This window comes from Cebidichthys violaceus, unplaced genomic scaffold (genome assembly GCF_023349555.1).
Source record: "Cebidichthys violaceus isolate CVI_PGR_0920_01 unplaced genomic scaffold, fCebVio1.0.p SCAF_9, whole genome shotgun sequence".
NCBI lineage: Eukaryota > Metazoa > Chordata > Actinopteri > Perciformes > Stichaeidae > Cebidichthys > Cebidichthys violaceus.
Window position 1 is genome coordinate 7,967,642 of NW_027176975.1, and position 26,600 is coordinate 7,994,241.

The 26,600-nt window shown below is 39.6% G+C and overlaps 3 protein-coding genes across 6 annotated transcripts; 2 read left to right on the forward strand and 1 right to left on the reverse strand.

Moving 5' to 3' along the window:
* Nucleotides 1–129: 129 nt before the first annotated feature.
* Nucleotides 130–5,450, reverse strand: tchp (trichoplein, keratin filament binding). 2 transcript variants are annotated; one of them, XM_068703344.1, is made up of 13 exons: nucleotides 5,314–5,450; nucleotides 4,788–4,983; nucleotides 3,602–3,812; nucleotides 3,436–3,492; nucleotides 3,032–3,100; nucleotides 2,208–2,381; nucleotides 2,012–2,124; nucleotides 1,851–1,917; nucleotides 1,578–1,750; nucleotides 1,403–1,484; nucleotides 1,118–1,303; nucleotides 801–944; nucleotides 130–710 (listed from the first exon to the last, which is right to left on the reverse strand). In XM_068703344.1, exons 2-13 carry the CDS (start codon nucleotides 4,976–4,978, stop codon nucleotides 678–680), a joined length of 1,500 nt encoding a protein of 499 aa, XP_068559445.1. In that variant the 5' UTR covers nucleotides 4,979–4,983; nucleotides 5,314–5,450; the 3' UTR covers nucleotides 130–677. The 2 variants fall into 2 exon arrangements, with proteins under 2 accessions (XP_068559445.1, XP_068559446.1); XM_068703345.1 differs by having other exon boundaries at nucleotides 5,079–5,450.
* Nucleotides 5,451–6,098: 648 nt separating this feature from the next.
* gltpa (glycolipid transfer protein a) lies at nucleotides 6,099–11,529 on the forward strand. 2 transcript variants are annotated; one of them, XM_068704157.1, is made up of 6 exons: nucleotides 6,099–6,212; nucleotides 6,398–6,527; nucleotides 9,115–9,173; nucleotides 9,280–9,413; nucleotides 9,524–9,674; nucleotides 9,879–11,529. In XM_068704157.1, the coding sequence occupies exons 2-6, from the start codon at nucleotides 6,425–6,427 to the stop codon at nucleotides 10,059–10,061; spliced, it is 630 nt and encodes a 209-aa protein (XP_068560258.1). In that variant the 5' UTR covers nucleotides 6,099–6,212; nucleotides 6,398–6,424; the 3' UTR covers nucleotides 10,062–11,529. The 2 variants fall into 2 exon arrangements, with proteins under 2 accessions (XP_068560258.1, XP_068560259.1); XM_068704158.1 differs by having other exon boundaries at nucleotides 10,261–11,529.
* A 1,098-nt stretch (nucleotides 11,530–12,627) lies between these two features.
* Nucleotides 12,628–25,684, forward strand: trpv4 (transient receptor potential cation channel, subfamily V, member 4). Of its 2 annotated transcripts, XM_068703838.1 has the most exons (17): nucleotides 12,628–12,770; nucleotides 13,749–13,830; nucleotides 14,644–15,092; nucleotides 15,659–15,834; nucleotides 17,088–17,240; nucleotides 17,627–17,767; nucleotides 19,138–19,436; nucleotides 19,567–19,746; nucleotides 19,972–20,130; nucleotides 20,860–20,952; nucleotides 21,092–21,165; nucleotides 21,508–21,673; nucleotides 21,765–21,831; nucleotides 22,957–23,261; nucleotides 23,749–23,876; nucleotides 23,969–24,090; nucleotides 24,212–25,684. In XM_068703838.1, exons 2-17 carry the CDS (start codon nucleotides 13,822–13,824, stop codon nucleotides 24,310–24,312), a joined length of 2,622 nt encoding a protein of 873 aa, XP_068559939.1. In that variant the 5' UTR covers nucleotides 12,628–12,770; nucleotides 13,749–13,821; the 3' UTR covers nucleotides 24,313–25,684. The 2 variants fall into 2 exon arrangements, with proteins under 2 accessions (XP_068559939.1, XP_068559940.1); XM_068703839.1 differs by lacking the exon at nucleotides 12,628–12,770 and having other exon boundaries at nucleotides 13,426–13,830.
* The last annotated feature ends 916 nt before the right edge of the window (nucleotides 25,685–26,600 follow it).

A 26,600-nucleotide genomic window follows, 5' to 3' on the forward strand; every position in this document is an offset into this window, starting at 1 on the left:
TCGGAAAAGTAATTATTTTCTAAATAAACTTAATTTATAAATACAGCCTGTTGTGATTTGCCAGATGTTGAATTCATCCAGTTTAACTTTGCATTGCCTTAATACAAAAAACTGAAATTATTTTATTTAAATTATTTTATTTAATCTCTAAATTCAGGATGGAAAATATACAGCTCTTAAAAAAAAAAAAAAAAGTGCAAAACAAATCCATTACTTATTTTCTACACATGAAAACAACCAACATGACATTATTAACATAAGGATGGCACAGTATGACCTCATAACCTACGTCATTCTTTAAAAGGGAATAAAGGATAAGTTCACATGTTTGTGTGTAAGAGATGTGAGACTGAATTCACAGTTCTTGTGTTGTTGTCTCTTCACTGTGGCTCAGCAAGAAAACACTACAGAAGGAAAAAGTCCCAACTGGATTTGATGAAAGTTGAATTGGATGTTTTCATTGAATGAGGACTGTGGATTTTGTCCATCAGATACTTTGAGGGATCTCTTCATGGACAGGAGGAACAATTACAGAGACCACTAACTGTTACGATCTACATATAGGCATGTGAGCTTTGTTTTAAGACACACTTTGAAAAATTGCAAAACTGCTAAAGCTGATTTACAGGTAGAAAAATATACATCTCACAATTCTGTTTTGACTTCAGGCAGGTTGCTCATGTCCATGCAGATCGAGGTCTGCTGTGAATCTGAAAGGAGACAGTTTCAAGCATTTTTCAACATTAAAGAGCATTTTGGACCTTGGAAAGTTGACATTCAGCTTGACTTTCATCTTTTACCTTCTCCTGGTACCCTTTCTTGGCCATCCTCTGCATCTCCAGCCTCAGCTCCTCCTCCTGAATCTGAAGGGCCTCCCTGTCCTCCTCCTCGTCCTGCTCTATCCTGCACTGCTCCTCCCACTGCTCTTGGTGCTGCTGCTCCACCTACAGTAGATGTACAGAAACACTTGTTTACACACTGTTTGATTATAAAAAGCATATCATCTGATCATGTGCTGTGGGTTGAAATGCCTGTTTATGTTTTTTCTAAAATATGAACTTTGCTGTGTGGGATCAAAAGTGCAATGAAAACACAAACCACTGCACTATGTGCCAACCTGAGCATTTATCTCTTGCATCCGTGCCGTCCTACGTCCCTCTTCTTGCTCCTTCTCCTGGCATCTGGTCTCCCTCTCCAGCTCCAGCTCCTGGATCAGTTGTTCTCGTCTCCTCAGGGACTCCTCCTGAGCCTCTCTGTTCTTTTGCATCTTAAGCTCCAGCTGCTGCTGCCTCCCCACAAGTACCTTTCCAAGTAGAAGAAGATAGGAGAGCGGTTATTAAGTAGTCATATCTTTTGAAATTACATTCAAATAGAGTTTCAGCTTGATTTTAAAACAATTCACCTCTTGCATGAGCCGTTCTCTGGCTTTCCTCTCCTTCTCCCACTGTGCTTCTCGTTTCTCCCACACATGTTGAGCTTCTTCTCTGAAATGGATGAGATGCATTGGTTTGTATTTGAGGAGAAGCGAGGGAGTTCCTTTTCTGCAGAGTCAGAGCTTACAGAATCTTGGTGCTTACCTGTGTAGGATGTCAAACTCAGCCTCCCTCTCCTCCTCCAACTGAAGCTGCTCTTCAATCACACGTTTCATCCAGGCAGCATCAGCGATGGCCCTTTCCCTTCGTGCAGTCTCTATCCTCCTGTCGTCCTGCTGTCCTTCTAGCAAGCCTGCCAAGATCTTACGGTCGGCCTCCTAGTGGCCACAGATGAAATCGAGGAAGGTGTGAAAGACAGCCAAGTGGGATTACATGTAGAAATATATACTGTGACAAAAGTGGGTGAAGTAGACCAACCAGTTCCTCCTGCACTTGCTGGGCTCTCCTCTTCAGCTGAGCACGATATTGACGGATCAAGAAATGCCTGGTGCAACACAAATCCAATGAACCCAATGGCTCCCGAGAAGGAAGTATCATATTGATTTAGAGAAGTTATCTACATAAAGAGCTTCCCTTACCCCATCTCACACTTCTTTCGTCTTTCCTCCACTTTTCTCCTTTCCTCCTCTATCTTCTCCAGCTCCCATTGTTTGACCAGCAGAGCTTCCTGCTCCCTCTTCAAGCGAGTTGCCTGAAAGAGAAATAATGCTTAAAAAAAAAACTCATCTGTGATCATTTTTCCAAAAAGAAATGCTTTGTCCAAGTTCTAAATACCTCCGTTTCCCTCAACTTCAGTTCTTCCATCTGTTTGCGAAGTTCCTCCGCCCTCTTCAGCTCCTCTGTGTTCTTTTTCTCCTCAGCTTGCTTCATCCTCTCCAGAGCCTCTCTTCGGGTCCTCTCGTACTCATTTTCAAAGCGTTTCTTCTGCTCCTGCTCAGCCACTTCTTGCTGCATGTTCGGAGAGATGGTCACTTACAGTAGGTGTCTTAACTTTCTTATGTACCATGTTGAGAGGATTAACATGAGTAGATTTCAGACTTGATACTGTGCTCACAGATGACATGAGCACTGTTTAATTAAGCATGAATTTGTTACATAAATAATTAGTCACCTAAAAGGATAATGACAAAGTTTAACGACTTGTGGGTCCGATGTGTCATCACTGACTTGAGGGAGGTGTTGCTTAAATGTACTGGAGAGCAAATTTTACACATTTGGTCTGAGTAAAATTGAGTAATAACCATAGAAATAGAATGAGAGTGGAAAGGACATTGAACTGTATGCCATGGTCATATGACTAGTTAAGAAAATGATGCACAGCACTGTAAAATGAATTGAGAAATTTACAGTGTTGTTACGTCAGTCACAGTTTTTTGCAATGCCGCTCTGACCATCCTAACATGTTGATATGAATGGGAATGTCTGTGAATAATAAGTGCTTTGACCTGTCGGCCCCTGTTGTGAGTTGGAGATTCCTTAGGCCACTCACAACAAGGAGCTACAGTTCAAAAACACTTGTCATTTATAGAAAGTTATCAAAACACTGTAATAAAAATAAAATGAACTATTTTGTCTTGTAGCTGTGATGGATGTCTTACCTGTTCCTTCTCAGATATCTGCTCCTGCCATTGGTTGACAACATGATCTTTATGTAACGCTGACTCAACCTGTGGACAGATTAAAAGAGCGAGAAAGGACATAGACGGGACAGAGTTACTGATGAACTTGACCCTCAGCAGAAGGGACACCACAACATTTTACTCTCTTAGGTCAACACTGGACTCAGGTTAACAGAAAGTCATGGAATAGCTGTATCACAAGCCATATTAGTTTCCAGATCAAGTGGACGTCTTGACAAAAAGTGTCTGTTTTTTCCTCTTGCAGAGCTCTCAGGATGGTTACAGGATTCCTGAGGCCATTTATCACTTCATCAACAGTGAGACTTTGAAGTAAGAGATTTGGCAACGTGTTGCTTTTCCATTAATAGTTTAAACGTAGCTACCTCTCGCAACTCAGTGTTGTTTTTCTTCCAGTGCTCCCTCAGCAGCTCTTGTGCAAGCTAGAGATAAAAAAGAGAAATAACAAGGATTATACACTTATGGCAGAGCACCATGATCAGTCCTGAAAAGGAAATATACAACTAATTCAATTAATTTAAGTAAAACTACCTTTTTCCTTCTTTCCTCTCTTGCTGTACGAAGCTCTTCAGTCTTTTGCACCAGCTGACTTGCCAATGCGCTCCTGTCAGGAACTACTTCCCTCAGCTCCGCCTCCAGCCGGTCTTGCTCCTCTTGAAGCATGGCCCTGAGCCGATTCCTGCGCTGCTCCAGGCTGGCCATCTTTTCCTCCTTCAGTCTCTGTTTATTGTATGCCGACATACTGACAAAACAGAGGAAAAGAGAATTAGTTCTGCCTTCATTTTCTGTCATTTGTCTGCTGAAACCAACTGGGTTTCTTCATTATTTGAAGAGAAAACACTTCTGGTTTATCTATGCCCTTCATTATTCACACACATTTACACAAACACCGTACAGCACAGCACATTTATGTACGGTTACATAGATTTAAGGGTAGACGCACTGATATTTAGTTACTGAGCCCAAGACACATATATCCAATAACTAAACATTGAAAAAGAGGCATTGACTTACGCACTATTGCTCTCAGTGAATACCATCAAAACTTTATTACTATGATATTTCAAAGTGGAATGATTATTAACGCTGGTAGTCATGAATGTAAATTTTTTTTCATTACTTCCATTCATTACTTGTCAATACTTACGAATGTTCTCTCTACATTACGTTATTACAAGCCATGGAATAATGTTAAATAATGTGAACTGTGTTTAAAAATATGTATTTTGACATTTGTTGATTTAACAATTGATTTATCTCTCACCACATATTTGATAATAATAGTAGCATTTCCCTGAACACCTTCCTTTATGTGGCCACACTTACACAGCAGATTAGTCAGGTCCTGAGAGGAAAATCTAAGGCTGATTTTTGTTGTTCCAAACAAAGAGCCAATGTGAGCCTGAGATGTGTATAAATTCACAGGGAGCCGTAGTTTGTAGATCACTGTCTCTCTTTAAACGTTTGAATACAGACACCTTATACTCAAAGGTTGATTACTTACAGATCCGTCTAGTGAGGGGCTGTTGTAGCCCCATGGCAATCATAAAAATAAACATGAACATGGAGCACAAATCATAGTCAAATTTAAGCAATCGTCCTAAACTGGATAGCTTTGTTTTACCTCCTACTGTTGCAAAGATGTCTGCAATGAAAGTATTAGAGACAGCTTTATGTGGTAACTGGGTACGTCCAGTCCACTGAGGCATGAAGTTACCTCTGCTGGTAGGACTCACGGGAACTCCACACCGCCTGTCTCTGGCTGCGGACGCTCTGCTCCTTAAAGTATTGAGCATGTAGCTCCCACTGCTGTCGACACCGGGCCTCCTGCTCCCGCTGCCGGGCCAGCTGTCCGGCCAGCACCCGGGACCGACTGGGCACGTGGGCCGAGGAGGTCGGCAGAGCCATGTTACCTGAATCACGATTAACATACATTATAAGAAGAAATCACCTCAACCTACGTTGCTTTGATGTATTATTAATTAACGTTAGTTAGCTTTAGCGTTACCTGGACAGCCTTAGCCAAGCACTAACGTTACTTGTGTGCGTTGAGTTGAAGCTCATTCATACAGAAAACAAAAAGTATCCAATGATGTCTTTGCTAGTGTTATGTGTTATAGGCCTTATCGTTTATTATGTAGGTAAAGGTAATAAAGGAAAATCAAAACCCTAACGTTACACGTCTCACTAGCAGCCATCAACACTTCTGGACCATTTCAGCTCGATAAATAACACTCACTCACTTTTTAGTGGTAAACTCAATCGCTGTCTCTCGAAGTTTGTTAAAGGCAGTCTACGTTTTGCACTAAGACACAGACAAATCGCCGTTATTCAAATATTCGATCCATGGAGTCAATCCCCACAGTTTTCATTAGTTACCCATACACTTCCTAGTTACTCCCACGCTACGGAACGAGGTAAAGGTCAAAACTGCCTAACGCTGAAATGAAAACGCGAAATTCCTTTCCGCCAAACATCGGCGTACTCATTTTTTAATTTGTAAAAAAGCCGAGCAATATACATTCTACTTCATTTATTTTTTTGATCCTTTGTTTAATCGACTATAACGGTTTTATTTTAAAAACAAATGTGACGTTAGTCGTCTACTGGGAAAATAAAGCGGTAACAACCGTTGATAATGTATTCGGCCATTTGATTCACAAATAAAACGCTGGCAATATCACCAACATTACCCAGTTAGTATTACTAGTATTGTTAGAATAAAATAGAATGACACATATTGTAAATAATAGGCTATAATCTGGTTGCAGACGTTTGAATCACCGACTAAACTTGGTCAGATTGAAATAAATAATGAAATAATAAATATATTAATGAAGTGGAACTAAATGGCAAATTAAAACAGATTATCAGGCTACAAATAATGTAATTCAACACTTAAAGATGTTCCACGGAAATCCATTAGTTGGCAGTAAAGTAGCACATGTGATTAAACGCAGAGGAAGACCAGTGTCAGCTGATTAGACCACATCAGGTTCCGTTCTTGTGTTTGTTCTGGACCTCTGTCTAAAGGCTGTTTATCGGTCCTTTTACCTGACAGGTGGCGATGACCCGGATCTACCAGTAACAACTCGATCACTCGAGCCGTCTACTTGACATTACGCCACTGCTGGGGTTCAATGTAGGTGACTGTGTGTGTGTGTGTGTGTGTGTGTGTGTGTGTGTGTGTGTGTGTGTGTGTGTGTGTGTGTGTGTGTGTGTGTTTGCGCGCGTTAGTGCTTTCCGGGTGGGGTATGGCACACCGTTTCTTCTGGTGTCACTGTACATCCGCAGTGGAGGGTTGAGAGCCTGTTGCTATCATTTCAGAGGTACGAGTGTGTCCGGATTAAAGAGATGGCTCTGCTAATGGAGCACCAGTTCAGACAGATGCCAGCTGACAGACAAGTGGAAACAAGACCGTTTCTGGAGGCTGTGTCATACCTTCCACCATTCTTTGGTAAGTGAAGTTTCCACAGTGTGACACAGTTTAAAGACCACGTAGGTAGGCTCAAGTCCAGATGCCACTGGCTGCAGAGAGAAGAGGTACCTCTATAATGTATTTCTATTCATCTTATTTTAATGGCTGAGTTATTCGAGTTGTACAGTTACAGTGTAGACCAGATTGATGGCACTGACTAAGTGATATTTATTTTAAGCATGTAGATTCACAATGCTGCATGCTTTAAGCCTGATGACTGTTAAATTGGCTTGACATGCACATAAATGCTGTTTTTTATATGACAGAAGTCCCCTGCCGTGGACCTTTTTTTCCACCGTCATGCACCTTTCATGTGGGATTTGTTTAACTTTGATTAATAAACACTAAACTTTATGTGAGAAAAATCTGTCACAACACTTCCATCAAACCCAATGAAACAATCTCACTCTTTCCAAATGATAATCTTTTTTGGATCGTATTTCTCACCATCAAGCTGTCCACAATCCTTTAGCATGCATAATTTAATCCACTGGCCTAGATTTTAAGTTGTGAAAATTGATTAGTACGGTGTTGAGTTCCCCATGCCCATTCACCGGCAGCATGGTGCACCAGGGCATCTTTGTGCGACTTCATTCTGTATTAATATGCCAAAGGTCCTCTATTGAATTTGCCATGTGAAACCCTTGAGAGGAACCAAGTCTGATGTCAATATTAAGCTCTTTCCTCCTTGTCGCCATTGTTTAACCTGACCTCCAAATTTATTGGCCAACTTTCCTACAAGCCATTAAAGTCCTGTACGCTCTCATAGTACATTCACTCAGGTGTTCTAAATTAGTTTGTCTACTTAGACCTCTTCTTCAGGACTACATGGACAGTACGTCCTGAATCCCTTGTTATGTTTGCACCTATTTTAAAGCAAGAACTATTTTTATGATTATTTTAAGTAGATTGAGTTAAGTGACCTCAGTCAATTCCCTGCATGGCCTTGTCCAATTTAAGAATAAACACCACCAGAATAATTAACACCTGTGTGTGTTTGTAGGGCCTTTAATTAGCCAAGAACTGAACAGACAATGTTCTTTGTTAATACAAAAGTATATAAGCACTTATTCTTGTTAAAGGTTTATATTAGTTTTATTTCAATGTTGAATAGATTTTACTGTCACTTTTCAGAGACTTTTGTTGTTTCCGGATACACTGTGTCTTTGTAACACAAATGTTGTGAAGAGAGTGGAAAATTTAGACAGAGCCATACAACATGAAGATATCTCCGAAACAAGATATGTTGCCATTAGTGCTGTGGCGATGACATTAGCACAATAGAGCGGACTTTGTCATGAGTAGTTTCCACGAACAGCTCAGGAGCTGAAAACTCTCTGTTGTGTCGGTGGGTCAACCAGGAGTCGTGTGTGGTCGGGACTCTAGATGTCTCATTGTTCGCCTTCCCGTCACCAAATCCTCTAGCCTAATTAAAGGACACCTAATGATAATACAGTGATGATGTGTCTGTGAAAACAGTAGACACTGAAGACCTAATCTAGCAATGTAGAGTTATTGTAGAGTGTTTTAACCACTTTAGGATGTTTCCAGTATTTCACTTAAAGAGTAACCTCCTGAAAATCTTGCTTTTTCATTGGTTTGACTTCTCAACCCGCTGCAGTGATGTAAAGATGTATTTCAGGACCCTTTGTTATAGGTGCAGTCTTAAAGGGAATTTTTGTCAAATTGTCAACCGGCTTTGTATCGGCTCCTCCTCAACAGATGAGCAGCATGTGAGCACGGAGCTCCCGGCACCGGTAACACAGAGGGAAGCCGAACATCGTTCGTTTGCACATACCACCCTTATAGCAACGATACAAAGCCGGTTTAAAAGCGTCAAAGTTTCCCTTTAAACTTTGCCTTGTGTATGTCTGCTTGGTCCACCACGTAACTAAAGCTGTATCATACATAATGTAAAACAATTGAAATATTCAGATTCAGGAAGCAATGTAGTATCTGCACAATTTCATAAATTTCGAAATTTCTGGATGTCTTGTAAATCCTTTTATGGGTATTGTCTCTTTAATCCTGTTTAACATTTTAGATTTTAGTTATGTGATTTTGACTTGAATGTGGTGCAATGGGAGTTTTTAGACAGAACTACAAGAGTCTGTACTGTTGAAAGGTCAAACTCACTAGTTTTGCGCCCCAGTTAAATGTATAGTAGTATTTACTAACATCAATATAGTATAATGCTTTAAATGTATGCTTTCTGTAAAGATAGTGCTAATTTACATGTAATGTATTCCAGTGGTGCTATTGAACAATTTGCGTGGGTAAGTGACTAGTTCAAATATTATGACATTTTCATGATTGCAAATTTGTAAATGCAATTTAAAAAGATATGAGATAATATCCAACAAAAAGCCACACATGCACAACTGCAATTAAGTCAAGCTTTTACAGTTATCTTTTCAGCTTCTATGTTGATAGAGGTTTGTGGTCACAATGAGACGCTCCAAATAATGTAATAATATTGTCATATAGACTCAATAGTTTGGTTTACATGTGTAGAATTTCACTCCCTAAATTCTCAGTCACTCTCTGTGTAAATATTCCTCCTCAGACTGCCTTGGCTCTACTATTTTTGCCCCAATAAAGGCAGATCTATCTGGTAACATCACAGTGAGTATGATTATTCTTTCATGTGACCTAACTTAAAACTGTGGCTCTCCTCTTCCATTTCTCAATAACATTATAATACAATAAAAAGGTTCTGATTACCTAATAGAAAATCAAGGCGGTTTACGATACCAACCCAGGACGGTTCAAGACACTCCAGCATATTTTGGAGGCAGAGAAAGAAATACATGGAGCAGAATGGCCCAAAGCTGGAGCAACGTTGGCACTAATGTGGCTTAAAAGGTTTGAGAAATTTAACATTTCAGGTTTTATGGACTGTTGGGTTTCGAGTGTGTATTAAATTTTGAGCAAGGTCTGCACCCATAACCACGCATGTCTTCTTTATTTACCAGGGGTCTACGATTTATTCAAGTCTTCCTACAGAGCCTGGTGGATGGTGAAAAAGATGATAGCAACCCAAACCTCATTCGAGTCAATGTCACCAAAGCCTATGAAATAGCCCTTAAAAGGTATCATGGCTGGTTTGTGCAACAGCTCTTCAAGGTGAGTTCAGAGTTGATATAAATGTCTTTTATGAGATATATATATATATATATATATATATATATATATATTATATATACAATATATACACATATAAGCGAGCAGATGTATCATTTTGTTTGTTATTTGTAAAGACAAGTATTGCAGAGCGTGCTAACTGCACAGAGTTGAGCACAAATTTGGCATTTCTATTTGCTCTTCTAGGCAGCTCTTTTCGCTGCTCCATATAAGACAGATTTCATGAAGGCCCTCTCCAAGGGTCGGGAGGTCAAGGAAGAGGAATGCTTGGAAAAAATCAGAAAATTCCTCATCAACTTCACCGCCACTGTTGATGCTATTTATGAGATGTACAATAAGCTGAATGCTGATCTTGATTACACAGTGTGACTGCAAGACATTATGCTTTACTCCAGTGATCCGCTTAGTTTACATAGCAATTTATATTCTGCTGTCTGCAATCTGCATCTTGACATGGCTCCCTTCACGTCATCTGACAGGTTACTGTGGGAGTGTATGCTCTGTAGTTACACGTCAAATATTTGCACACTTTTGATCATCTGTGTGTCTGTTCTGACTTTCTCATTAGGCCTTTTCCTCATTCTTGGTCGACTCTGAGGTTAGTTTCCAAAAGCAGCTGAAGATTTAAACTCAGTATTTCTTTGTTCGCCAGATATTCATTTGCATGATCATAAGATAATTATACCTAGAATCAAAGTGCTACTCAACAAATGTTCTTGAATGCTTCAAGTTAGTGAGTGAAGTGTCTGAAGTTAACAGATTTAATGATCCAGATCACTATTAACACTGAATATAAGACTAAAATGTAATCTCTGCTGTAATAATTTGTACCTTTTTATAGTGGATTTTAAAATTTAAATATCCTATATTTATATCCTAACATAAGATAATGGCTGGGTTTACTTGTTATCCTCAAAAAATGAATGACACAACAAGAATGAAAAATGTGGTATGGCTATGGTTTCTAGTCTGAAGTAAAACTACCAAAATTCAAAGCACATGAGTCGCATGATTTACAAACACTTGGAAAAGAATACTGTGTAGTTGTCCATGTATTTGGGTACTTAATTGTAGTTTTTAGTTTTTAATGAACAATTTTATTTCTAAGTTATTACATAGTCCTTAATTATTAATTTAGCTATACAAAATGTACAAAACACATGAATAAAATGTTTTTCGGCGTAATTTTTGAAAAGCTCATGAAGTACAAGAAGCTGTACACACACTGTTGTAAACGGCTTTATATAGTGTACACCTGTTTGTGCCTTAAGCTGGAACTACAAAGCATTTAAGTAAAAATGTCAGCTTTTTTGCCTTTAGCCCTTTATATTTTTATACATGTCCCTTTTTGTAAACCAGGCAGGCTAATTAAAAACTAAATATTAATTATTACTGAAAGTGTGGTCTCTTTTATACTTCCATGCTATGCAGGACTTGAACAAGTATCTTAACTATTCTTCCAAAGCACTGCTTCATCAGCACTAAGTGCCTTCTCGGTCCACTCTGCTCTCAGGTGCTTACGTAAAACTGAATGTGAATTTTCTTTAAACCTCCTGGTCAAGGGGATATAAAGTGTTGCAATAACTTTTGCCTTCTACGTGGTTGTTAGATAGAATTTCAGATGCTTGGCAAAACTACATTAAATGTCAAACGTGATATTTTGACAGCATATCAACCATGAATATATGTTGGTGACCTTTGGTCAGTCAGTATTGTTTTGCTCATCTGATGTGTTGTGGCTAAAATTATTTTGCAGTGCATGTATAGTGAAAAATAATATAGCTTGTATTTTCAACTTATGTAAACCATATAATTTGCAATAAAAATATGTGCAATATTTCATGTGATTTGCTTTACTGCTTGTGCATCTCTGCAATTTCCCAAACTAAATTAGTATGTTTACTCTATTTCCATTCATAGTAAAATTGAGAGGGAGAATATTTATTTGTTGTCACTATATTTCTACTACATTAATTGGGAAATACTATTACTAATAATACTATTAAATTACCTTGAATATAAGCATTTCATAAGTCATATGTCATAATCATCTTATTTACTTAAGTGATCTTTGTATTGCATTAAGTTAAATGCCAAGAGGTCAACTACAGCAAAGGTTATAACAAAGTCATAGTATAACATTCCATAATAAGTCATAAAAAGTCATAGTATAGTATACCATAAAAAGTCATAAGTCATAAAAAGTCATAGTGAATTGATTCATCAGTATTAGTACGGTCACTGCAGTGAAGGATCTGAATAATTTTTCATCCATAATTACTTGTCAGTGATTTAAGTTTGGGAACTCACTTGGTAAAAAGTTAATATACAAACAGTGGTTCCTAACCATGGCTCCAGATCCTTGACCGGGTCCAAATTCTTGCTCATATACAACTACATTATATCTGTTAACTTCTGTAAACACTACAGTATGATTAAATATGATCACATGTTTTAATCAATTAAGATCAAAGAGCTTTTTAATTGTAATGGAATAATGGAGTGAATTTAATTCAATCTGTGCAACTCCAGTTTATTTACAACACATTATTGTATTTCAAAACGCTATTAACATACTTTGTATTTCATCAGCCTCTACAGTCTGAAAGGTTTACAAAACCTGTCAGACAAATGTAGAACATTTACCTCTGAGATGTAACGTTAGTGGAGTGGTGTTTAGTGGCGGATTTAACCACCTCTTTACCGTCTGTGTCAAAGTGATATCCGGCCAATCCAAAAACGAGGATTATAACCAATTAAATGTAGTTATACAATGGTGGTCCGCCCACTTAGTGTCAAAAAGAAAATCTATGTCACAGTTTTGCGAGCGAACAGGTTAAAGTTTCGCGAGCAGAAGCGTAGTGATATTAGTCGCGCGCTAGGGGCCGCCCCTCGCGCTCAAAGCATACTGTGCCTTCATAGTAGATACTGTGATTTAGTCAAAGCATTTTGAGTAAGGAGGCAACAGAGGAGCGCTCAAAAACCACAGAGAGAAAATACGTCTCAAAAGAGGGAAAAGAGCTGCGGACTAGTTTATTTTTCAAGAAACTCAAACTAAGACCAACAGATTAGATAAAGGTAAGTAACACCTCTGATCGTTATTCATCATTAGATGCATCTGAAATCAATCTCATATATTGGTATGTGTTAAGAAAAAATATTTAACTGAACACCTTATCTTAATTATCAGTTTGAGACTCTTAATGATTCCTCGTGTGTTTTGCTATAATTTAACATGTTAACTCTGTTTTGTGTGATTTGACACATACACGGCTGTAATGTGGACATCCTGCTCTGGATGATATCACATCAGCAGTGACAGTGAGCAGGAAGTCCCACATTTAGAAACTTTCTCAAGTGGATTTTCAGTTGGTAATGTGAGCTTTGGGTCTACTTTTTGTTATTTCATTTCATGATCCCCTTTTATCACGGACAGTTTTAATACTCAGCGGGTCCTTTGCCGTCAGACACCTCCACCTAACAACTAAATCCTTTTCTCTTAGTCTGTTTTAATAGTTTATCAAGGGCAGCCTCTCTTTGTTCCTCCTTCTTTTTACAATGAAAAGCCTGCTGATGTGTAAAGGTATGGTAATCCCTGTGTGTCAGACAGGGATGTGAGTCATGCCTCCCCCTTAGTGGGACCCCAGCTCCCCTGTTTGTGTTGCTCCTTTGCAGCACAGTCTGGCTTATATAGGTTGTCAAAGTCATGAACAATCTCAGGAAAGCATATGATTTGAAAGGAAGCCTTCAGGGGGAACAAGTGAGGATGTTCATGTTTTCCCAATTCCGTTGTGATAGCACAATGTCGCAGTAAAGTTTGTGTTTGTGTGTGCTGAGTTGTAAAGAGTAAATATGTCCAGTGTTAAACAGACATGTGGTGTGATTCTGCCTGCAAGAGAAAATATATCCTTATGACCGATGACGGGCCGGACTCACAGCCAAGTTATTGATGTTGGCACCAGTCCTTTTTGCCTTCTTCTCATATATTCCAACAGATCTTTTTATGACACTTAGGACCTACAGATTTTTTTATGTGACTCTTTTTTGTTTCTACAGGACGCCCACATGCTTCAGCATCATTTCCAGTTTCCCTTGAAGAGGAATTTGGCACACCTTTGTGATAAAAGGGATGAATGAGGTACAGAGGGGTTAAATGACAAATTTGCTTCAAGCTTCAAAAGTGGAAATTACCGGCTTCCTTTGATAATAGTCTAAATACAGTTAGTTGTCCACTTTGCACTTATCATAGTGGCTGGCGTAAAAAAAAAAAAAAAAATTACTTAAATAAGGAGGTGGGCCTTAGTTTTGAAAATCTCATCTAAAGACATAACAGCAATCTAGATACATTAACTGAGTAAATACAGTAGCTTAGTTTATTCTGATTCTGCCGGCATCTCACGTCTCTTATTTGTACATCCTGCTTCCTTATGTGACCTGGAAATGGATCAGTTCCACCATCAACTAAGGACACCCAAATTCTCTTTATTCTGCTCAAAAACATTCAACTGATAAAAGACAAGATACAAGTTATATAAATGAGAAGTACCAGAGCCTAAATATATGCCTAATTAGGAGTTATGAAATATATAGGAAGTGAAACATTCCTATTTTACACGATCATAGTCTGATTGAATTTGAAGCGATTAAAGGCTGCCTGTTATTTATTTATTTAACTGTTTATTTATGTGTACCTTGAGAAGCGCTATGGAGCTGTTTTTCTATCAGGGTCCCTGTTTTGTGCACTTGCGTGACACGATACACAGTCCTACCATTGGTGTTCCACTATACAACTGATAAACATGTGGCTGCAACACACCAAGATATGCCGCAATGTTCCAACAAAGGGAAGAAGACTGTTCGCTCGGAAACATGAATGTCAAAATTGTCCTTACAGATTTATGAGGAAGGAAATGCATTTAACATAATTGTTACACCTCTATGATACTTCCAGGGCCGTTCTGCTCTCCTCAGAAGGTGCCACCTTGCTTTGTCCAAGGCCGACACCCTTGGTTCTGTTCCTGCCAGAGCTGCTGCCTCTGTGGACTCAGGTGAGGGCGGAGCCGCTCAACCTGAGAGCGATGCAGCACTCGCTCTGTCTGAGCTCCCCCACCTGTTCGAGAACGAGGATGGCTCCCCGTCAACTCAAGAAACGAGTCACGATTCAGCCCCGGAGCTGGTCCAGCCCGGCCAGCCGGCGGAGAGCAGACAGAACCTGCGGATGAAGTTCCAGGGTGCTTTCAAGAAGGGCATTTCCACCCCTATGGACCTATTGGAATCTACCATATATGAGTCAAATGTGGTTCCAGGTCCCAAGAAAGCACCCATGGACTCGCTCTTTGACTATGGTACCTGCAGGAACACCAGCAACCAGAAGCGACGCAGGAAGAAGCTCCCAAGAGGGTGAGAAGGGCCTCGCTGTCTCTAAACTACAATTCACGTGTGTTTCCAGGATTTAATAAGCATGTGTTCCTCAAGACCTTTTAGTTTAACGGTTTCTGGTTTAACAGCATTGAACTTGGACCGCTGGTTTGGAAAAATGTTGTCATAAAAATGAGAACCTACAAATGCCACTCTGTAGACAGAGGTGTGCCACATGAGGAAGTACGTACACACACACACACACACACACACACACACTCTCACACACACACACACACACACACACACACACACCGTGTACCAAGAAGTCCCTCATTCAGCTCATTCACTGAGCTAACAGAGAGCATGTTGTTGGTAGCTCTGCAGCCGTTGAGGTAATATTTAGGCTGCCCTACCTGTCCAATGAACACAGAGGTCTATTTACTGAAGCACTCAAGGGTGTGGATGATTGCTTAAAAGATGGTTTGTGCATCAAACACCCATTCAATTCTTAATTTTATGTGAATGAAATGTAAAAAGGATTCCTATTCAAAGGGAATCTTACAGTGAATGTGTGACATCAATGTCATGTTTCTGTGTCTCCTTAGTAAAACTGAGACATCCTGTGATGATGGTCAAAGCTCAGACCCACCAAAAGTAATGAAAATGTTCAACCGCTCTCTCCTCTTCGACGGCGTGTCACGTGCTGACCCCGGGGCCCTCGAGGGCCTGTTGGAGTACCTGCAAAGTCACGAAAAGAGGTTAACTGATGAGGAGTTCAGAGGTGAGACTGGAGGTTGTCACTTGCATCAGACATCAGTACTGCTTTTTTTGCCAGTCTAAGCACTACACTAAACTGCAAAGGAACAAAATGGGTTTGTGTTTGGACACGGGGGGCATTTTGTGATACAGATGACACATAATAATTGACTCTTCCTTTGCTCTAAAGCAGAAACTCAGTTTTATCTAGTGATTGTTTTACCTTTGGCCTTTTGTATTTCCTGCTCCTTCCTTTCCATTGTTTTTGGCTCAAAGGATGTGAGAGGGAAAAGGTGGAGTTGAGTCTCTGTGCTGCTAGAGGCAGACTCAAGGAAAGCTTCCTGTGTGTGTCTAAGAAGTTGTTTCAGGCTTATAACAAGGAGCAGAGAGAAATCACAGCAAACTGTCATCTCCTTCAGATAGTTAAACAGGGCTTTACAGTGTTTTTGTTTTTTTCAAAAAGACTAAAAATAGTGAAGCGCTTTCTTGACCCGTATTTGAATTCCCAAAACTCTGTCTAGCTTCTGTCGTTATGTAACCTACTGGTTCCCAGTACATTTAGGGCCACACACCAGGAGGTCACATTTTAAATGACAGTAGATTCCTAACCAGGGGTTCTTCTATTCAAGGGGGTACTTCTGCAGTTGCCAGTTGGTACGTGGAAAGATATTAGAGTACAAATATTTATAATAAAATAAAAGAATTATGATTTGATTTTAAAAATACATATCCTCATATTGAGTCAGCTGAAACACCTTAACACCACGTGATTCTATTAAGTGTGTAGAAATTAGTTAAGCAAGTAAGTGGAGACATCTTAACAGCTACTGTACCTAAAAGTAATACCTGAATGGTGAAAGAGATGGCTGAAAGCATTGAATAAATCGTTACAATTGTTAGCAAAATGAAATAGATAAATTGTTGAAATAACTAGCCAAACGTGAATGTAAAAATAGTTTAACATAATGACTAAATGGATAAAATCAGTAGCTAAACATTAGGGATGAACAATTGAAATCGTAGGCTACTGGATAAATGGTTGAAATGTCCAGCTTCTGCCATTAGTAGTGCAAACACAAACTTGACCAAACAAACCTAAACATGAACAATTCAATTCTATGAAAAAAATGTTCCAATAATATCCCCTTTTATGTAGTTGATGGTGTTAAATAACATCCAGTAATTATAATGGACACATTTGGTACAAGATTGGTACTAGATGTGGATGAAGGCGTACTTCAATACAAATTTTTAGTTTTAATTTCATTATTCCACCAGAGCTGTCCACGGGAAAGACATGTCTGCCTAAAGCCCTGTTGAACCTTTACGATGGGCAGAACGTCACCATCCCACTGCTGGTGGACATAGCGGAGAAGACCGGAAACCTCAGAGAGTTCTTAAATACGCCCTTCAGGGATGTCTACTACAGAGGTATAGACACAACACAATAATGATAACGATAATGGTAATGATAACAACGTTGCTCTTCATGGTTTTCTCCATAATTTGAATTTTGTCTTTATCTCTCTTCTTTTCACCAGTATGGAAATCATTTTGGCAAAAGAAATCTGCTTCTTTTGCCTCTTACAGGAAACACTTTTTATGTGACAACATACAAGCGTTTTGACCCCCCATAAATACAACCTGCACATAAATATGGCCATAAGCCCTCGTATACTTTTTTTAATTACCTCAAGCTCATAGTTGGACTTTTTTTTTGGAATGGAACACCAAACTTTAATAATTACACCAAACAGCCCTTTTTTGAATACCACTAATAGTTCAAATGTTTTACTATTATTTTTTTGCATTGTCAGGCCAGACGGCTCTCCACATTGCTATCGAGCGACGCTGTAAGCAGTATGTGGAGCTTATGGTGGAGCACGGAGCGGATGTTCACGCCCAGGCAAGGGGACGCTTCTTCCAGCCCAGGGACGAGGGGGGCTACTTCTACTTTGGTAGGGACCTTTGTCAGCACAGAAATCTAGTGTGGAAACAAAAGAGTTCATTGTGCTTCTGAATTTCTGTTTTCAGCAAACATTTAATTTATCCTAAGTGATAAAACACTGTGGGCAGACGGTCACAGAAAGATGTCTGGAAAGCCGTTACTGTATTTTCTGCTTCATATGATGGTAATTATGTGGTTCAATTGACTTCACTGGTCACTCTTTTAGTTTCCACTGCTTTACTCATAAGTGGTTAGTCTGCCTTTTACGGCACAGAGTTGACATCAATGCAATGTGTACTACAGCAACTGCCGAGATAAAATAGCTGGTACATGGTCCTTGCAAGGAAACCTCTGTTAACGTGGAGAAATTACATGACATAAGACCCACCCTTTCTTAACGTGGCAGGTCTTGGCTGGACAAACACAGTTTGTTTTCTGAACTATCGTACGAGAAACCGTCATTAGTCGTGCTCCAAAAACACATGAAAAGACGAGCATTATGTCAAATGTTCAAGAGGTTGTTCAGTGAAAGGTGTCAGTGTTCTACAGGGAAGAAAAGTCAACATCCTCGGCCGACCCTCCCCTGGGCAGGACTTCACTGACCTGTAAGAGAGGAAAAATAAATCAGAGCCTGGAAACTAAACTCAACACTGCCCTCTGCAGTGTCTGCTCAGGCACAACCTTCCATATCACCGGATGTGGTACCCTGCTTTGTGTCCTTTTAGCCTTCAGAAGATAATTATAGCAGATAGAATTAATTTAAATGTTACTATCCTAAAACACGGACAGAACAGTATCTTATGAACTATGTTTTATTTTTTACCCAAACCAATTTTAAGAATTGTTTATTTGATTACATTCATGCGTTATATTTCTCACTCATCACAGAGGAGATGATTTCTATTTGCACTTAGCACGGTTGTCATTCCCAAATCCCAGCGTGTCCGGACACAGTGTGAGTAATTTGCTGCGGAGCTTTGCAGTGAGGTGAACAGGAACCTGGCAGGGCTGAGGGCTAATGGGATTTAGACTCACGCTAACACTCTGCATGCACCCGTGCAAATCCATGAAGAGGAGCGTCTCTATGTGAGGTGACAAAGTAATCTGTCACCCATGGCAACAGCTCATTTTCAGCAGCTGCTTTTGGCACTCTGGCCCCATTGCGCCCCTCCCTTAAACAACTGCTAATTGTACTGTTTTCATAGCGGGGATTTAAGTCAGATCTTTGATCCGCGTTTAGTATGCTTTGCAAAAACACACAGACGCCAGCTACACTTCTTAATTAACCATCCTGTTGATTTGCTTATTTTTTTTATCTGAAATACAGTTCCTTTAATCTCCTGGGAATTCAGTATGAAGTTAGTCTCTCTCTTTGTCTAGGTGAGCTGCCTCTCTCACTGGCTGCATGCACCAACCAGCCTGACATAGTGCACTACCTGACCGAGAATCCACACAAGAAGGCCGACCTGCGGCGCCAGGATTCACGTGGAAACACGGTGTTGCACGCTCTAGTGCACATTGCGGACAACACCAAGGACAACACGCGTTTCCTCACAAAGATGTACGACCTGCTGCTAATCAAGAGTGCCAAGCTCTACCCAGACTGCAACCTGGAGACGGTGTTCAACAACGATGGCATGTCCCCCCTCATGATGGCTGCCAAACTGGGCAAGATTGGGGTAGGGATAATGATACATCAGTGTGTCAGCAGGATCAGTGTTATAAAATATGTTTTCATTATGACAATTCTACAGCTCATAATATTTTTAAGTCGAAGGTCAGAAGGTAAGTTTCTCCGTATTCCTACAGGTTTTTCAACACATTATCCGACGTGAGATCAAAGATGAGGAAGTTCGTCAACTGTCACGCAAGTTTAAGGACTGGGCATATGGGCCAGTGTACTCCTCCCTCTACGATCTGTCTTCACTGGATACATGTGGAGAGGAACCGTCTGTGCTGGAAATCCTGGTCTACAACAGCCGCAATGAGGTGAATAACAATATTAAGCTCAAGTTCATGCTTGTATTCCAACTATAAAAATATGCAGCTGAAATAAAATATTGTTTCTCTCAACATTAGAGCATTAAGAGCAACAAGACACCAGGTGTAACATAAAACATGTACGGGTGCATCAAAAGCTTGAGTGTGATGAAAGAATTGTGTGTGTTATTATCACATAACATTAAATCAGTGTCATGTTCGTCCTGTTCTCAGAACCGACATGAGATGCTAGCAGTGGAGCCCATCAATGAGCTGTTGAGGGCCAAATGGCAGAAGTTTGCTGCAGTCACCTTTTATATCAGTGTGGTTTCCTACCTCATCACCATGATCATCTTCACCCTAGTGGCTCATTACCACCCAACGCAGGGAACGGTGAGTGTGAAACTACTGAAACTACAGCGTGTTTAGATCTCATATGAACAGATCAATGCTTCATGATTGAAATTGTCGAATGTTCCCATACAGCATTGAATTGTCAGGACACCAAATGAACATATCAATTACAATAGCAGCATTTTAGCTTGTTGCTTATTATATATGTGTACAGTATATGTAGACCACATGCACTGTACATCAGATAAATTAATACTGTCTGTACATAGAAATGTTAATGTTCATTCCAGAACAGATCAGAAACAACCGGTTGTCCAATGGCAATATAAGAAGAAACACCAACACAGTATTTCTTTGTATTCATATTTGTGAAAGGCTTTGCAGTATGAATAATGAATGCTGCTGGACAAAGTGAGCTTTTAAAAGATATTAGTGACAATTGTAATTGACACATTTTTCTAGAGACCTCCAGAAATCTTGCTGTTGAAGCTTATCAATCAAGGGGTCTCTGGCCCCCCGTATATTGCATACCGGATGTTAGAAAGATAACAATTTTCTAATCTAACTCTCGGCAACACAGAATAGCTGTAGTCCCCAAAATGTTGAACTAATCCTTTAACTCACTGTCTTATCAACAGATATGGTGTATTTTGTATATATATATATATATATATATATATATATATATATATATATATATATATACGTTTTATTGCTTAAACTTTCAGATTGACTTTAATTGATTCGTCTCGTCCTCCTTCCTTCCAGCCTCCGTACCCTTACACAACATCCTCTGACTACCTTCGTATGGCAGGAGAGATTGTCACCTTGGCATCAGGAATCTTTTTCTTCATCACCAATGTGAGTCAATACACTATGATGCCTTTTTATGCTTCCATCATTGGTTGCTCACTGCTGTCTCCAAGTCTCTTGCATCAAACTCAAAACTGTAAGGAAAGTGTTGTTGTCATTATGGAAATGTCTCTCCTGTTCATTGCAGATTAAGGACCTCTTCATGAAGAAGTGCCCCGGGGTGAAGTCTTTATTTATTGATGGATCCTTTCAACTGCTTTAGTAAGTCTACATCCACCGTCCTTGCTCCCCCTCTTCCTCACCTCTGCTGACTTTCACTCGAGGCACATTTTGCATCCTCTAAATTGAGTCATCTAATTCATTTCTGAACATCCTCCATGGCATGTTCTATAGTTTACATCTTTACTTCCAAATACAGAGCAGAGAATGTCAAGCACCTCTCTGAACCGTGGTGATTTAAGTAATTAGCAGCCTGGCTGTGATTTCTACATTCTGTATAAAATGCCAACAATCACGTCTTCCTGCCTTCATGTTTTACTTCAGAATCACAGACTTTAGCATTGGAACTGGTTCCTTGACAAACTTCCTCTCTGTCCTCTCTAGCTTCATCTACTCTGTACTGATTGTAGTCACAGCTGCTCTCTACCTGTCTGGCATTAAGGCCTATGTGTCTGTGATGGTGTTTGCACTTGTCCTGGGCTGGATGAACACTCTTTACTTCACCAGAGGCCTGAAGCTCACTGGCACCTACAGCATCATGATACAGAAGGTTAGATAATGGAGGAAATTAACTAATGAAAATGAATTATCTTTAAATATCACCACCCATGTGTCTTACCACACTTTTTTTTGGTTCACAGATTCTTTTTAAAGACCTTTTCAGATTTCTGCTGGTGTACGTGCTCTTCATGATTGGATATGCATCAGGTACAGTGCTCGAGGTGGGCCAGTACTTACCGATACACAGTACCGGCACTAATCCAGATTACTCTTTGGCATACCGGGACTTTTTCTTGTGCCCTCCTCTGTCCTCTCCATATCAGGTTACCTGGTTGATCCATAATGAAAATTCATAACGTCGCAGCGCCAGCGTATTTGCGCCGTGCCTCATAAGCTGTAAGAACATAAAAAACAATGTTGAGAGCATCTGGGCGAGCCAACGCATTTTACAGGGCAAACATTGCCAGAATGAAATGTTCAGATGAAGGCTGTGATATGTGTAAATAATTAAAAAAAGAAATGATTCAACTAAAGTTAGTTTTGTCTTTAAACCTTTGGGGCATTATCTATAGTAATGATTGTGGTCCAAGATGATATAAAATTGTATAGTTTTAAGTCTTAGAGATTTTCACGTCCCAATAGCTGCTAGTATCTTGTATTCACTGTAGAAATTCAGAATCTAATATAATAATAATATACGAGCATCCTGACTGGGACACTGCTCCTAAAACCTGAATGATTAGCTCACACCCTGTCTGGCTGGCAGGTGTTGACTTCAGGCTGCAGGCATTGTATAAAATGTTATAGAGTGATTCTATAGGCTACACATAACACAGGACAGTTTCAACACTATGGGTAAATATACAAACACACCACCTTAACCTGTTAATGTTTTAGGTGGAATATTATTAGAATATTATAGGTCTACAATAGAAGATGCATAGCCCAAGTGTAACAATTCAATTTTGTCTATTAACAAATTTGAAGCTACAGCCAGCAGACTGTTACTACACTAACTAAATTAAAATAAACTAAAATGTGCCTACCAGTACCTCTAAAGTTCATGTTATTTCTGTTTGATCCGTACAAAAAACACAATTGTCATGTTGTGGTTTTACCGGGTTATGTTTCTGATTACTTCCCCCTGCTTCCAGTCTTTATGCTGAGCTAACTGTCTCCTGGCTGTAGCTTCATATTTAGCGTACAGACATGAAAGTGGCATTGATCTCCTAATTAAACTTTAGGCAAGAAAGCAAACATTTCCCAAAATATTAAACTGTTTCTTTAAGTGCTCACTGAAACATAACCCAACCTCCTTTTCCTACCCCATAGCCCTGGTGTCCCTGCTGACAATGTGTCCTCCACCGGGCACAGAGTGTGAGGGGGGCTGTCCCACCTACCCCAACTGCAGGGACCAAGATACCTTCAGTGCTTTCCTACTGGACCTCTTTAAGCTGACCATTGGGATGGGAGAACTGGACATGATTCACGGTGCACAGTATCCTGCAGTTTTCCTCATCCTGTTGGTTACCTACATCATCCTCACTTTTGTCCTGCTGCTAAACATGTTGATCGCATTGATGGGGGAGACGGTGGGACAGGTGTCGAAAGAGAGCAAGAAGATCTGGAAGCTTCAGGTGAGCTGGAAATAACCCTTTTTGGTGGGCAGTGTTTTAAAGGGTCAGTTCCCCCAAATTATGGAAACACATATTGTGTCATTACCTCCTCTGGTATCTAGCCATCCAGATAGTTTTGGTTTATTTTTGGCAGGTTTTGTGATATTCACCTCTGAGATATGTGGTCCACTCAAACACATAAGAGGTGGAACAAATTCAGTTTGTGGTGCTTACTTATGAAAAATGTCACTTTCCTGCAGCCAAGCTAGCGGCTCTGTGAGGCTGTACTGTAACATCCGCATGCTAACTTGCTCATAAGGACAGAGCTAACATGCAGATGTCAGCAGGTCTAATATTTCCATGGTACCATCTCAGTGTAGCATGTTAGCATGCTATGTATAGCCAACTACAAAAAAACACAAGTGCAGCTTAAGCTGATAAAAACATATTTTTGTTATTCGAGTGGCTTAAATAGGCAACTCTAATCAAACATAACGTTTATTCACAGTGGGCAACGACCATCTTGGACATCGAGCGCTCTTTCCCAGTCTGCCTTCGCAGGTCTTTTCGAGCCGGGGAGATGGTGACTGTGGGGAAGAACTGGGATGGCACACCTGACCGACGCTGGTGCTTCAGGTATTATGCATGACTCATAATCACAGTCACTCAGCAGCGCCAATGCCACTTCAAAGAAAAGTGTCAATCCCGATGGTGTCTTGTTATATCAGGGTGGATGAGGTGAACTGGTGCCACTGGAATCAGAACCTGGCAATAATCAACGAGGATCCAGGCAAGAATGAGACCTGCCAAGCCAACGGGTTGCAGCAGAGTGTCAGAGCCTTGCGGAGAGGTGAGATTCTCACTGTGCTCTCATGAATAAATGCATCGACAAATAAGTATATATTCATGTGGAGCACGCACTAACTTATTCATAAAGATCAAAGAAAATCGTTCTTTTTATCCCCCTCTAGACCGCTGGTCCACTGTGGTTCCACGGGTGGTGGAGTTAAGTAAGGGTCCGCAGCCTCGTGATCTGGTGATAGAGATGGAGCCGCTGACGCCCAGGCACTGATGCCTGCAGAAGACTAGAGCAGTCCTTGTTATGAAGAGACAGCTGAGAGCCATCAGCACCAGTGAGATCACTTTGCAGGGGATGATTTGGCCAATAACTACTAATTTGCACAGATTTTATATGCATTTTGTTCAGAAAAAGTATAGTAAATATTACAGTAAGTCAGTGTAATAGGACAGAGGACTGGGCACACAGAAACACTGGATGTACAATGTCTTAAAGAATCAGTGACCTGAAAAACACAAAATTAAGTTAAAAACATCAAAATAAGATTTAAAAAAAAGAAAAAAATGTATGGACACCGTTATCTGTAATTTGTTTTAAACTTGTCACAGAAGAATAGAGAACTTATAATAAACATGTACTGTACATCTGCATTGCAGACTTCAGTGGCTGATCACTCAGGGATTCAAGAAAGTCAAAATATATCAGCATTTCCAGTCTCATTGTAATCTTATGTAAAACAGAATCATGGGTTTTTTAATAGCTAGCAGAAGCTGTATTATTGCATGAGCAGTCTAAACAAACGCTGTGATAGAAATGCCATCTACAGACATAATCACAATCGGAGGTACTGCTTCAAGAAATCATTGCAATAAATATTGATAGGCTTATAGAATAGAATGTTTGCTTTTATTTGCTTGCTTTACATTTTAGAGGTCCCTATATGAGATTATATTGTATTGTATATGGCAATTTTAATTGTTTATTACTCAGCTTATGGGGTTTCAGTGTATAGAAACAGGATATGTATTTTATAAAGTTTATTTTGCTCCATTTTCTATACCATATTAATCAAATAGTTTCAAAGCCTCAGCTAGCTGTCGCACTAGCTCAGGCAGCGCAGCTTTCATTTGATTGGAAACAATGCAGTATGCCAATTTCTGATGTGTGCATTATTGTATGAACACAATGACATTGTTCTGAACAAGATGGGCATGATGAGGTTATAGTTGTCAAGCAAATATGCAAATGCGAGACAATAGCCTCCTGTGTTATGGTTTGTCTTTGAATTTTTAGAGTTATTGTTCCTTTGCAGCTGGGGTATTTGCATAATCAACTCTCAGGCCTTGCCATTATGTGCTTCCCCCTATTTGCTGCAGTGTTTTTATTGCAATTGGCTCCTTGCCCTATAGAGCATCTTGTTTATGCGCAACTACTGTATGTATCCATGTATTTGTGTTCTTGTACTACATGACAGGGTTTGATTAAGAGCGAATAGAGCATACAATTAATTTTCACTAATTCATTGCTGTTGAGGGTCACAGGCCATTGTTTACTGTGTGTACATTGCTTTTATAAAGAGACACGATGCGTTTTTATATTTGTACATTACTGCGAAGAACAATAAACACCAAATACATTTTCTGAACCACACAGTAGTCTGTTTTTCTGAAGATATTTTGTAATCAGTATTTGAAAGATTGATTGAGTTATTTTATCCGAGGATACTAGCAACTTATCAGCATCAGCCATAAAGGCTTTAATTTGACCAAATGTCCCAAATTAATTTTTGAGGAAAGGTTAAATGATTAAAAAATCCTTTGGGAAAGTGCTGAAAACAATACCCATAAACAAAGATTAGTTTAATATGGAAAATGTGAGATTTTTGAGATATATAGTTTAGTAGGACAAATCTTTAAATATCTACATTTATGTTCATCTCACTAATATCGCAACATTTTTGTATAATTAATTTCATTAAATAAACAAAATTTGATATTACCTTACTAAGAGTAGGACATTTTTTGTTGGCCAACCATCTACATAATTGTTCCCAGAAGGTTCTGATGACATGACATGCGACATGTAAAAATGTGTTCTCGATTTTCAGTGTTTTTTCTTTTGGTTAAAAAAATGCACACTCATTATACTATACATTAAACCTTATTCTCAAAAACTCATTACAAGGATTCTGAGCTCTGTTAATTAGCGTTTGCAGTTCCTTCTCTGACCTGCTGATGGCTGCAGAGGTCTAAATTCCTCTGCTGTGTCGAGCTCCCAGGTTAGGCAGACAGGTCTTAGCTGTGTCGACTCCTGCAGAAACAGTAGGGCACAAATATATTAATATATATAAATATATATACATTTTTAATTATAGCTGTAAATATTGATTTGTCAGTGCTAACTGTTATTAGCACTATAACCTTTAATAGGTTATAGTTTGTAGGATGCAGTCCGCTTATGAAACATTTTTTCATGTGGATCTATCTCAGGTCTCGTTGACCTCGCTGTAACACCCGGCCAGTAATTATGGGGTTTTGCCTTCCTAATGAAACCACAAGCTG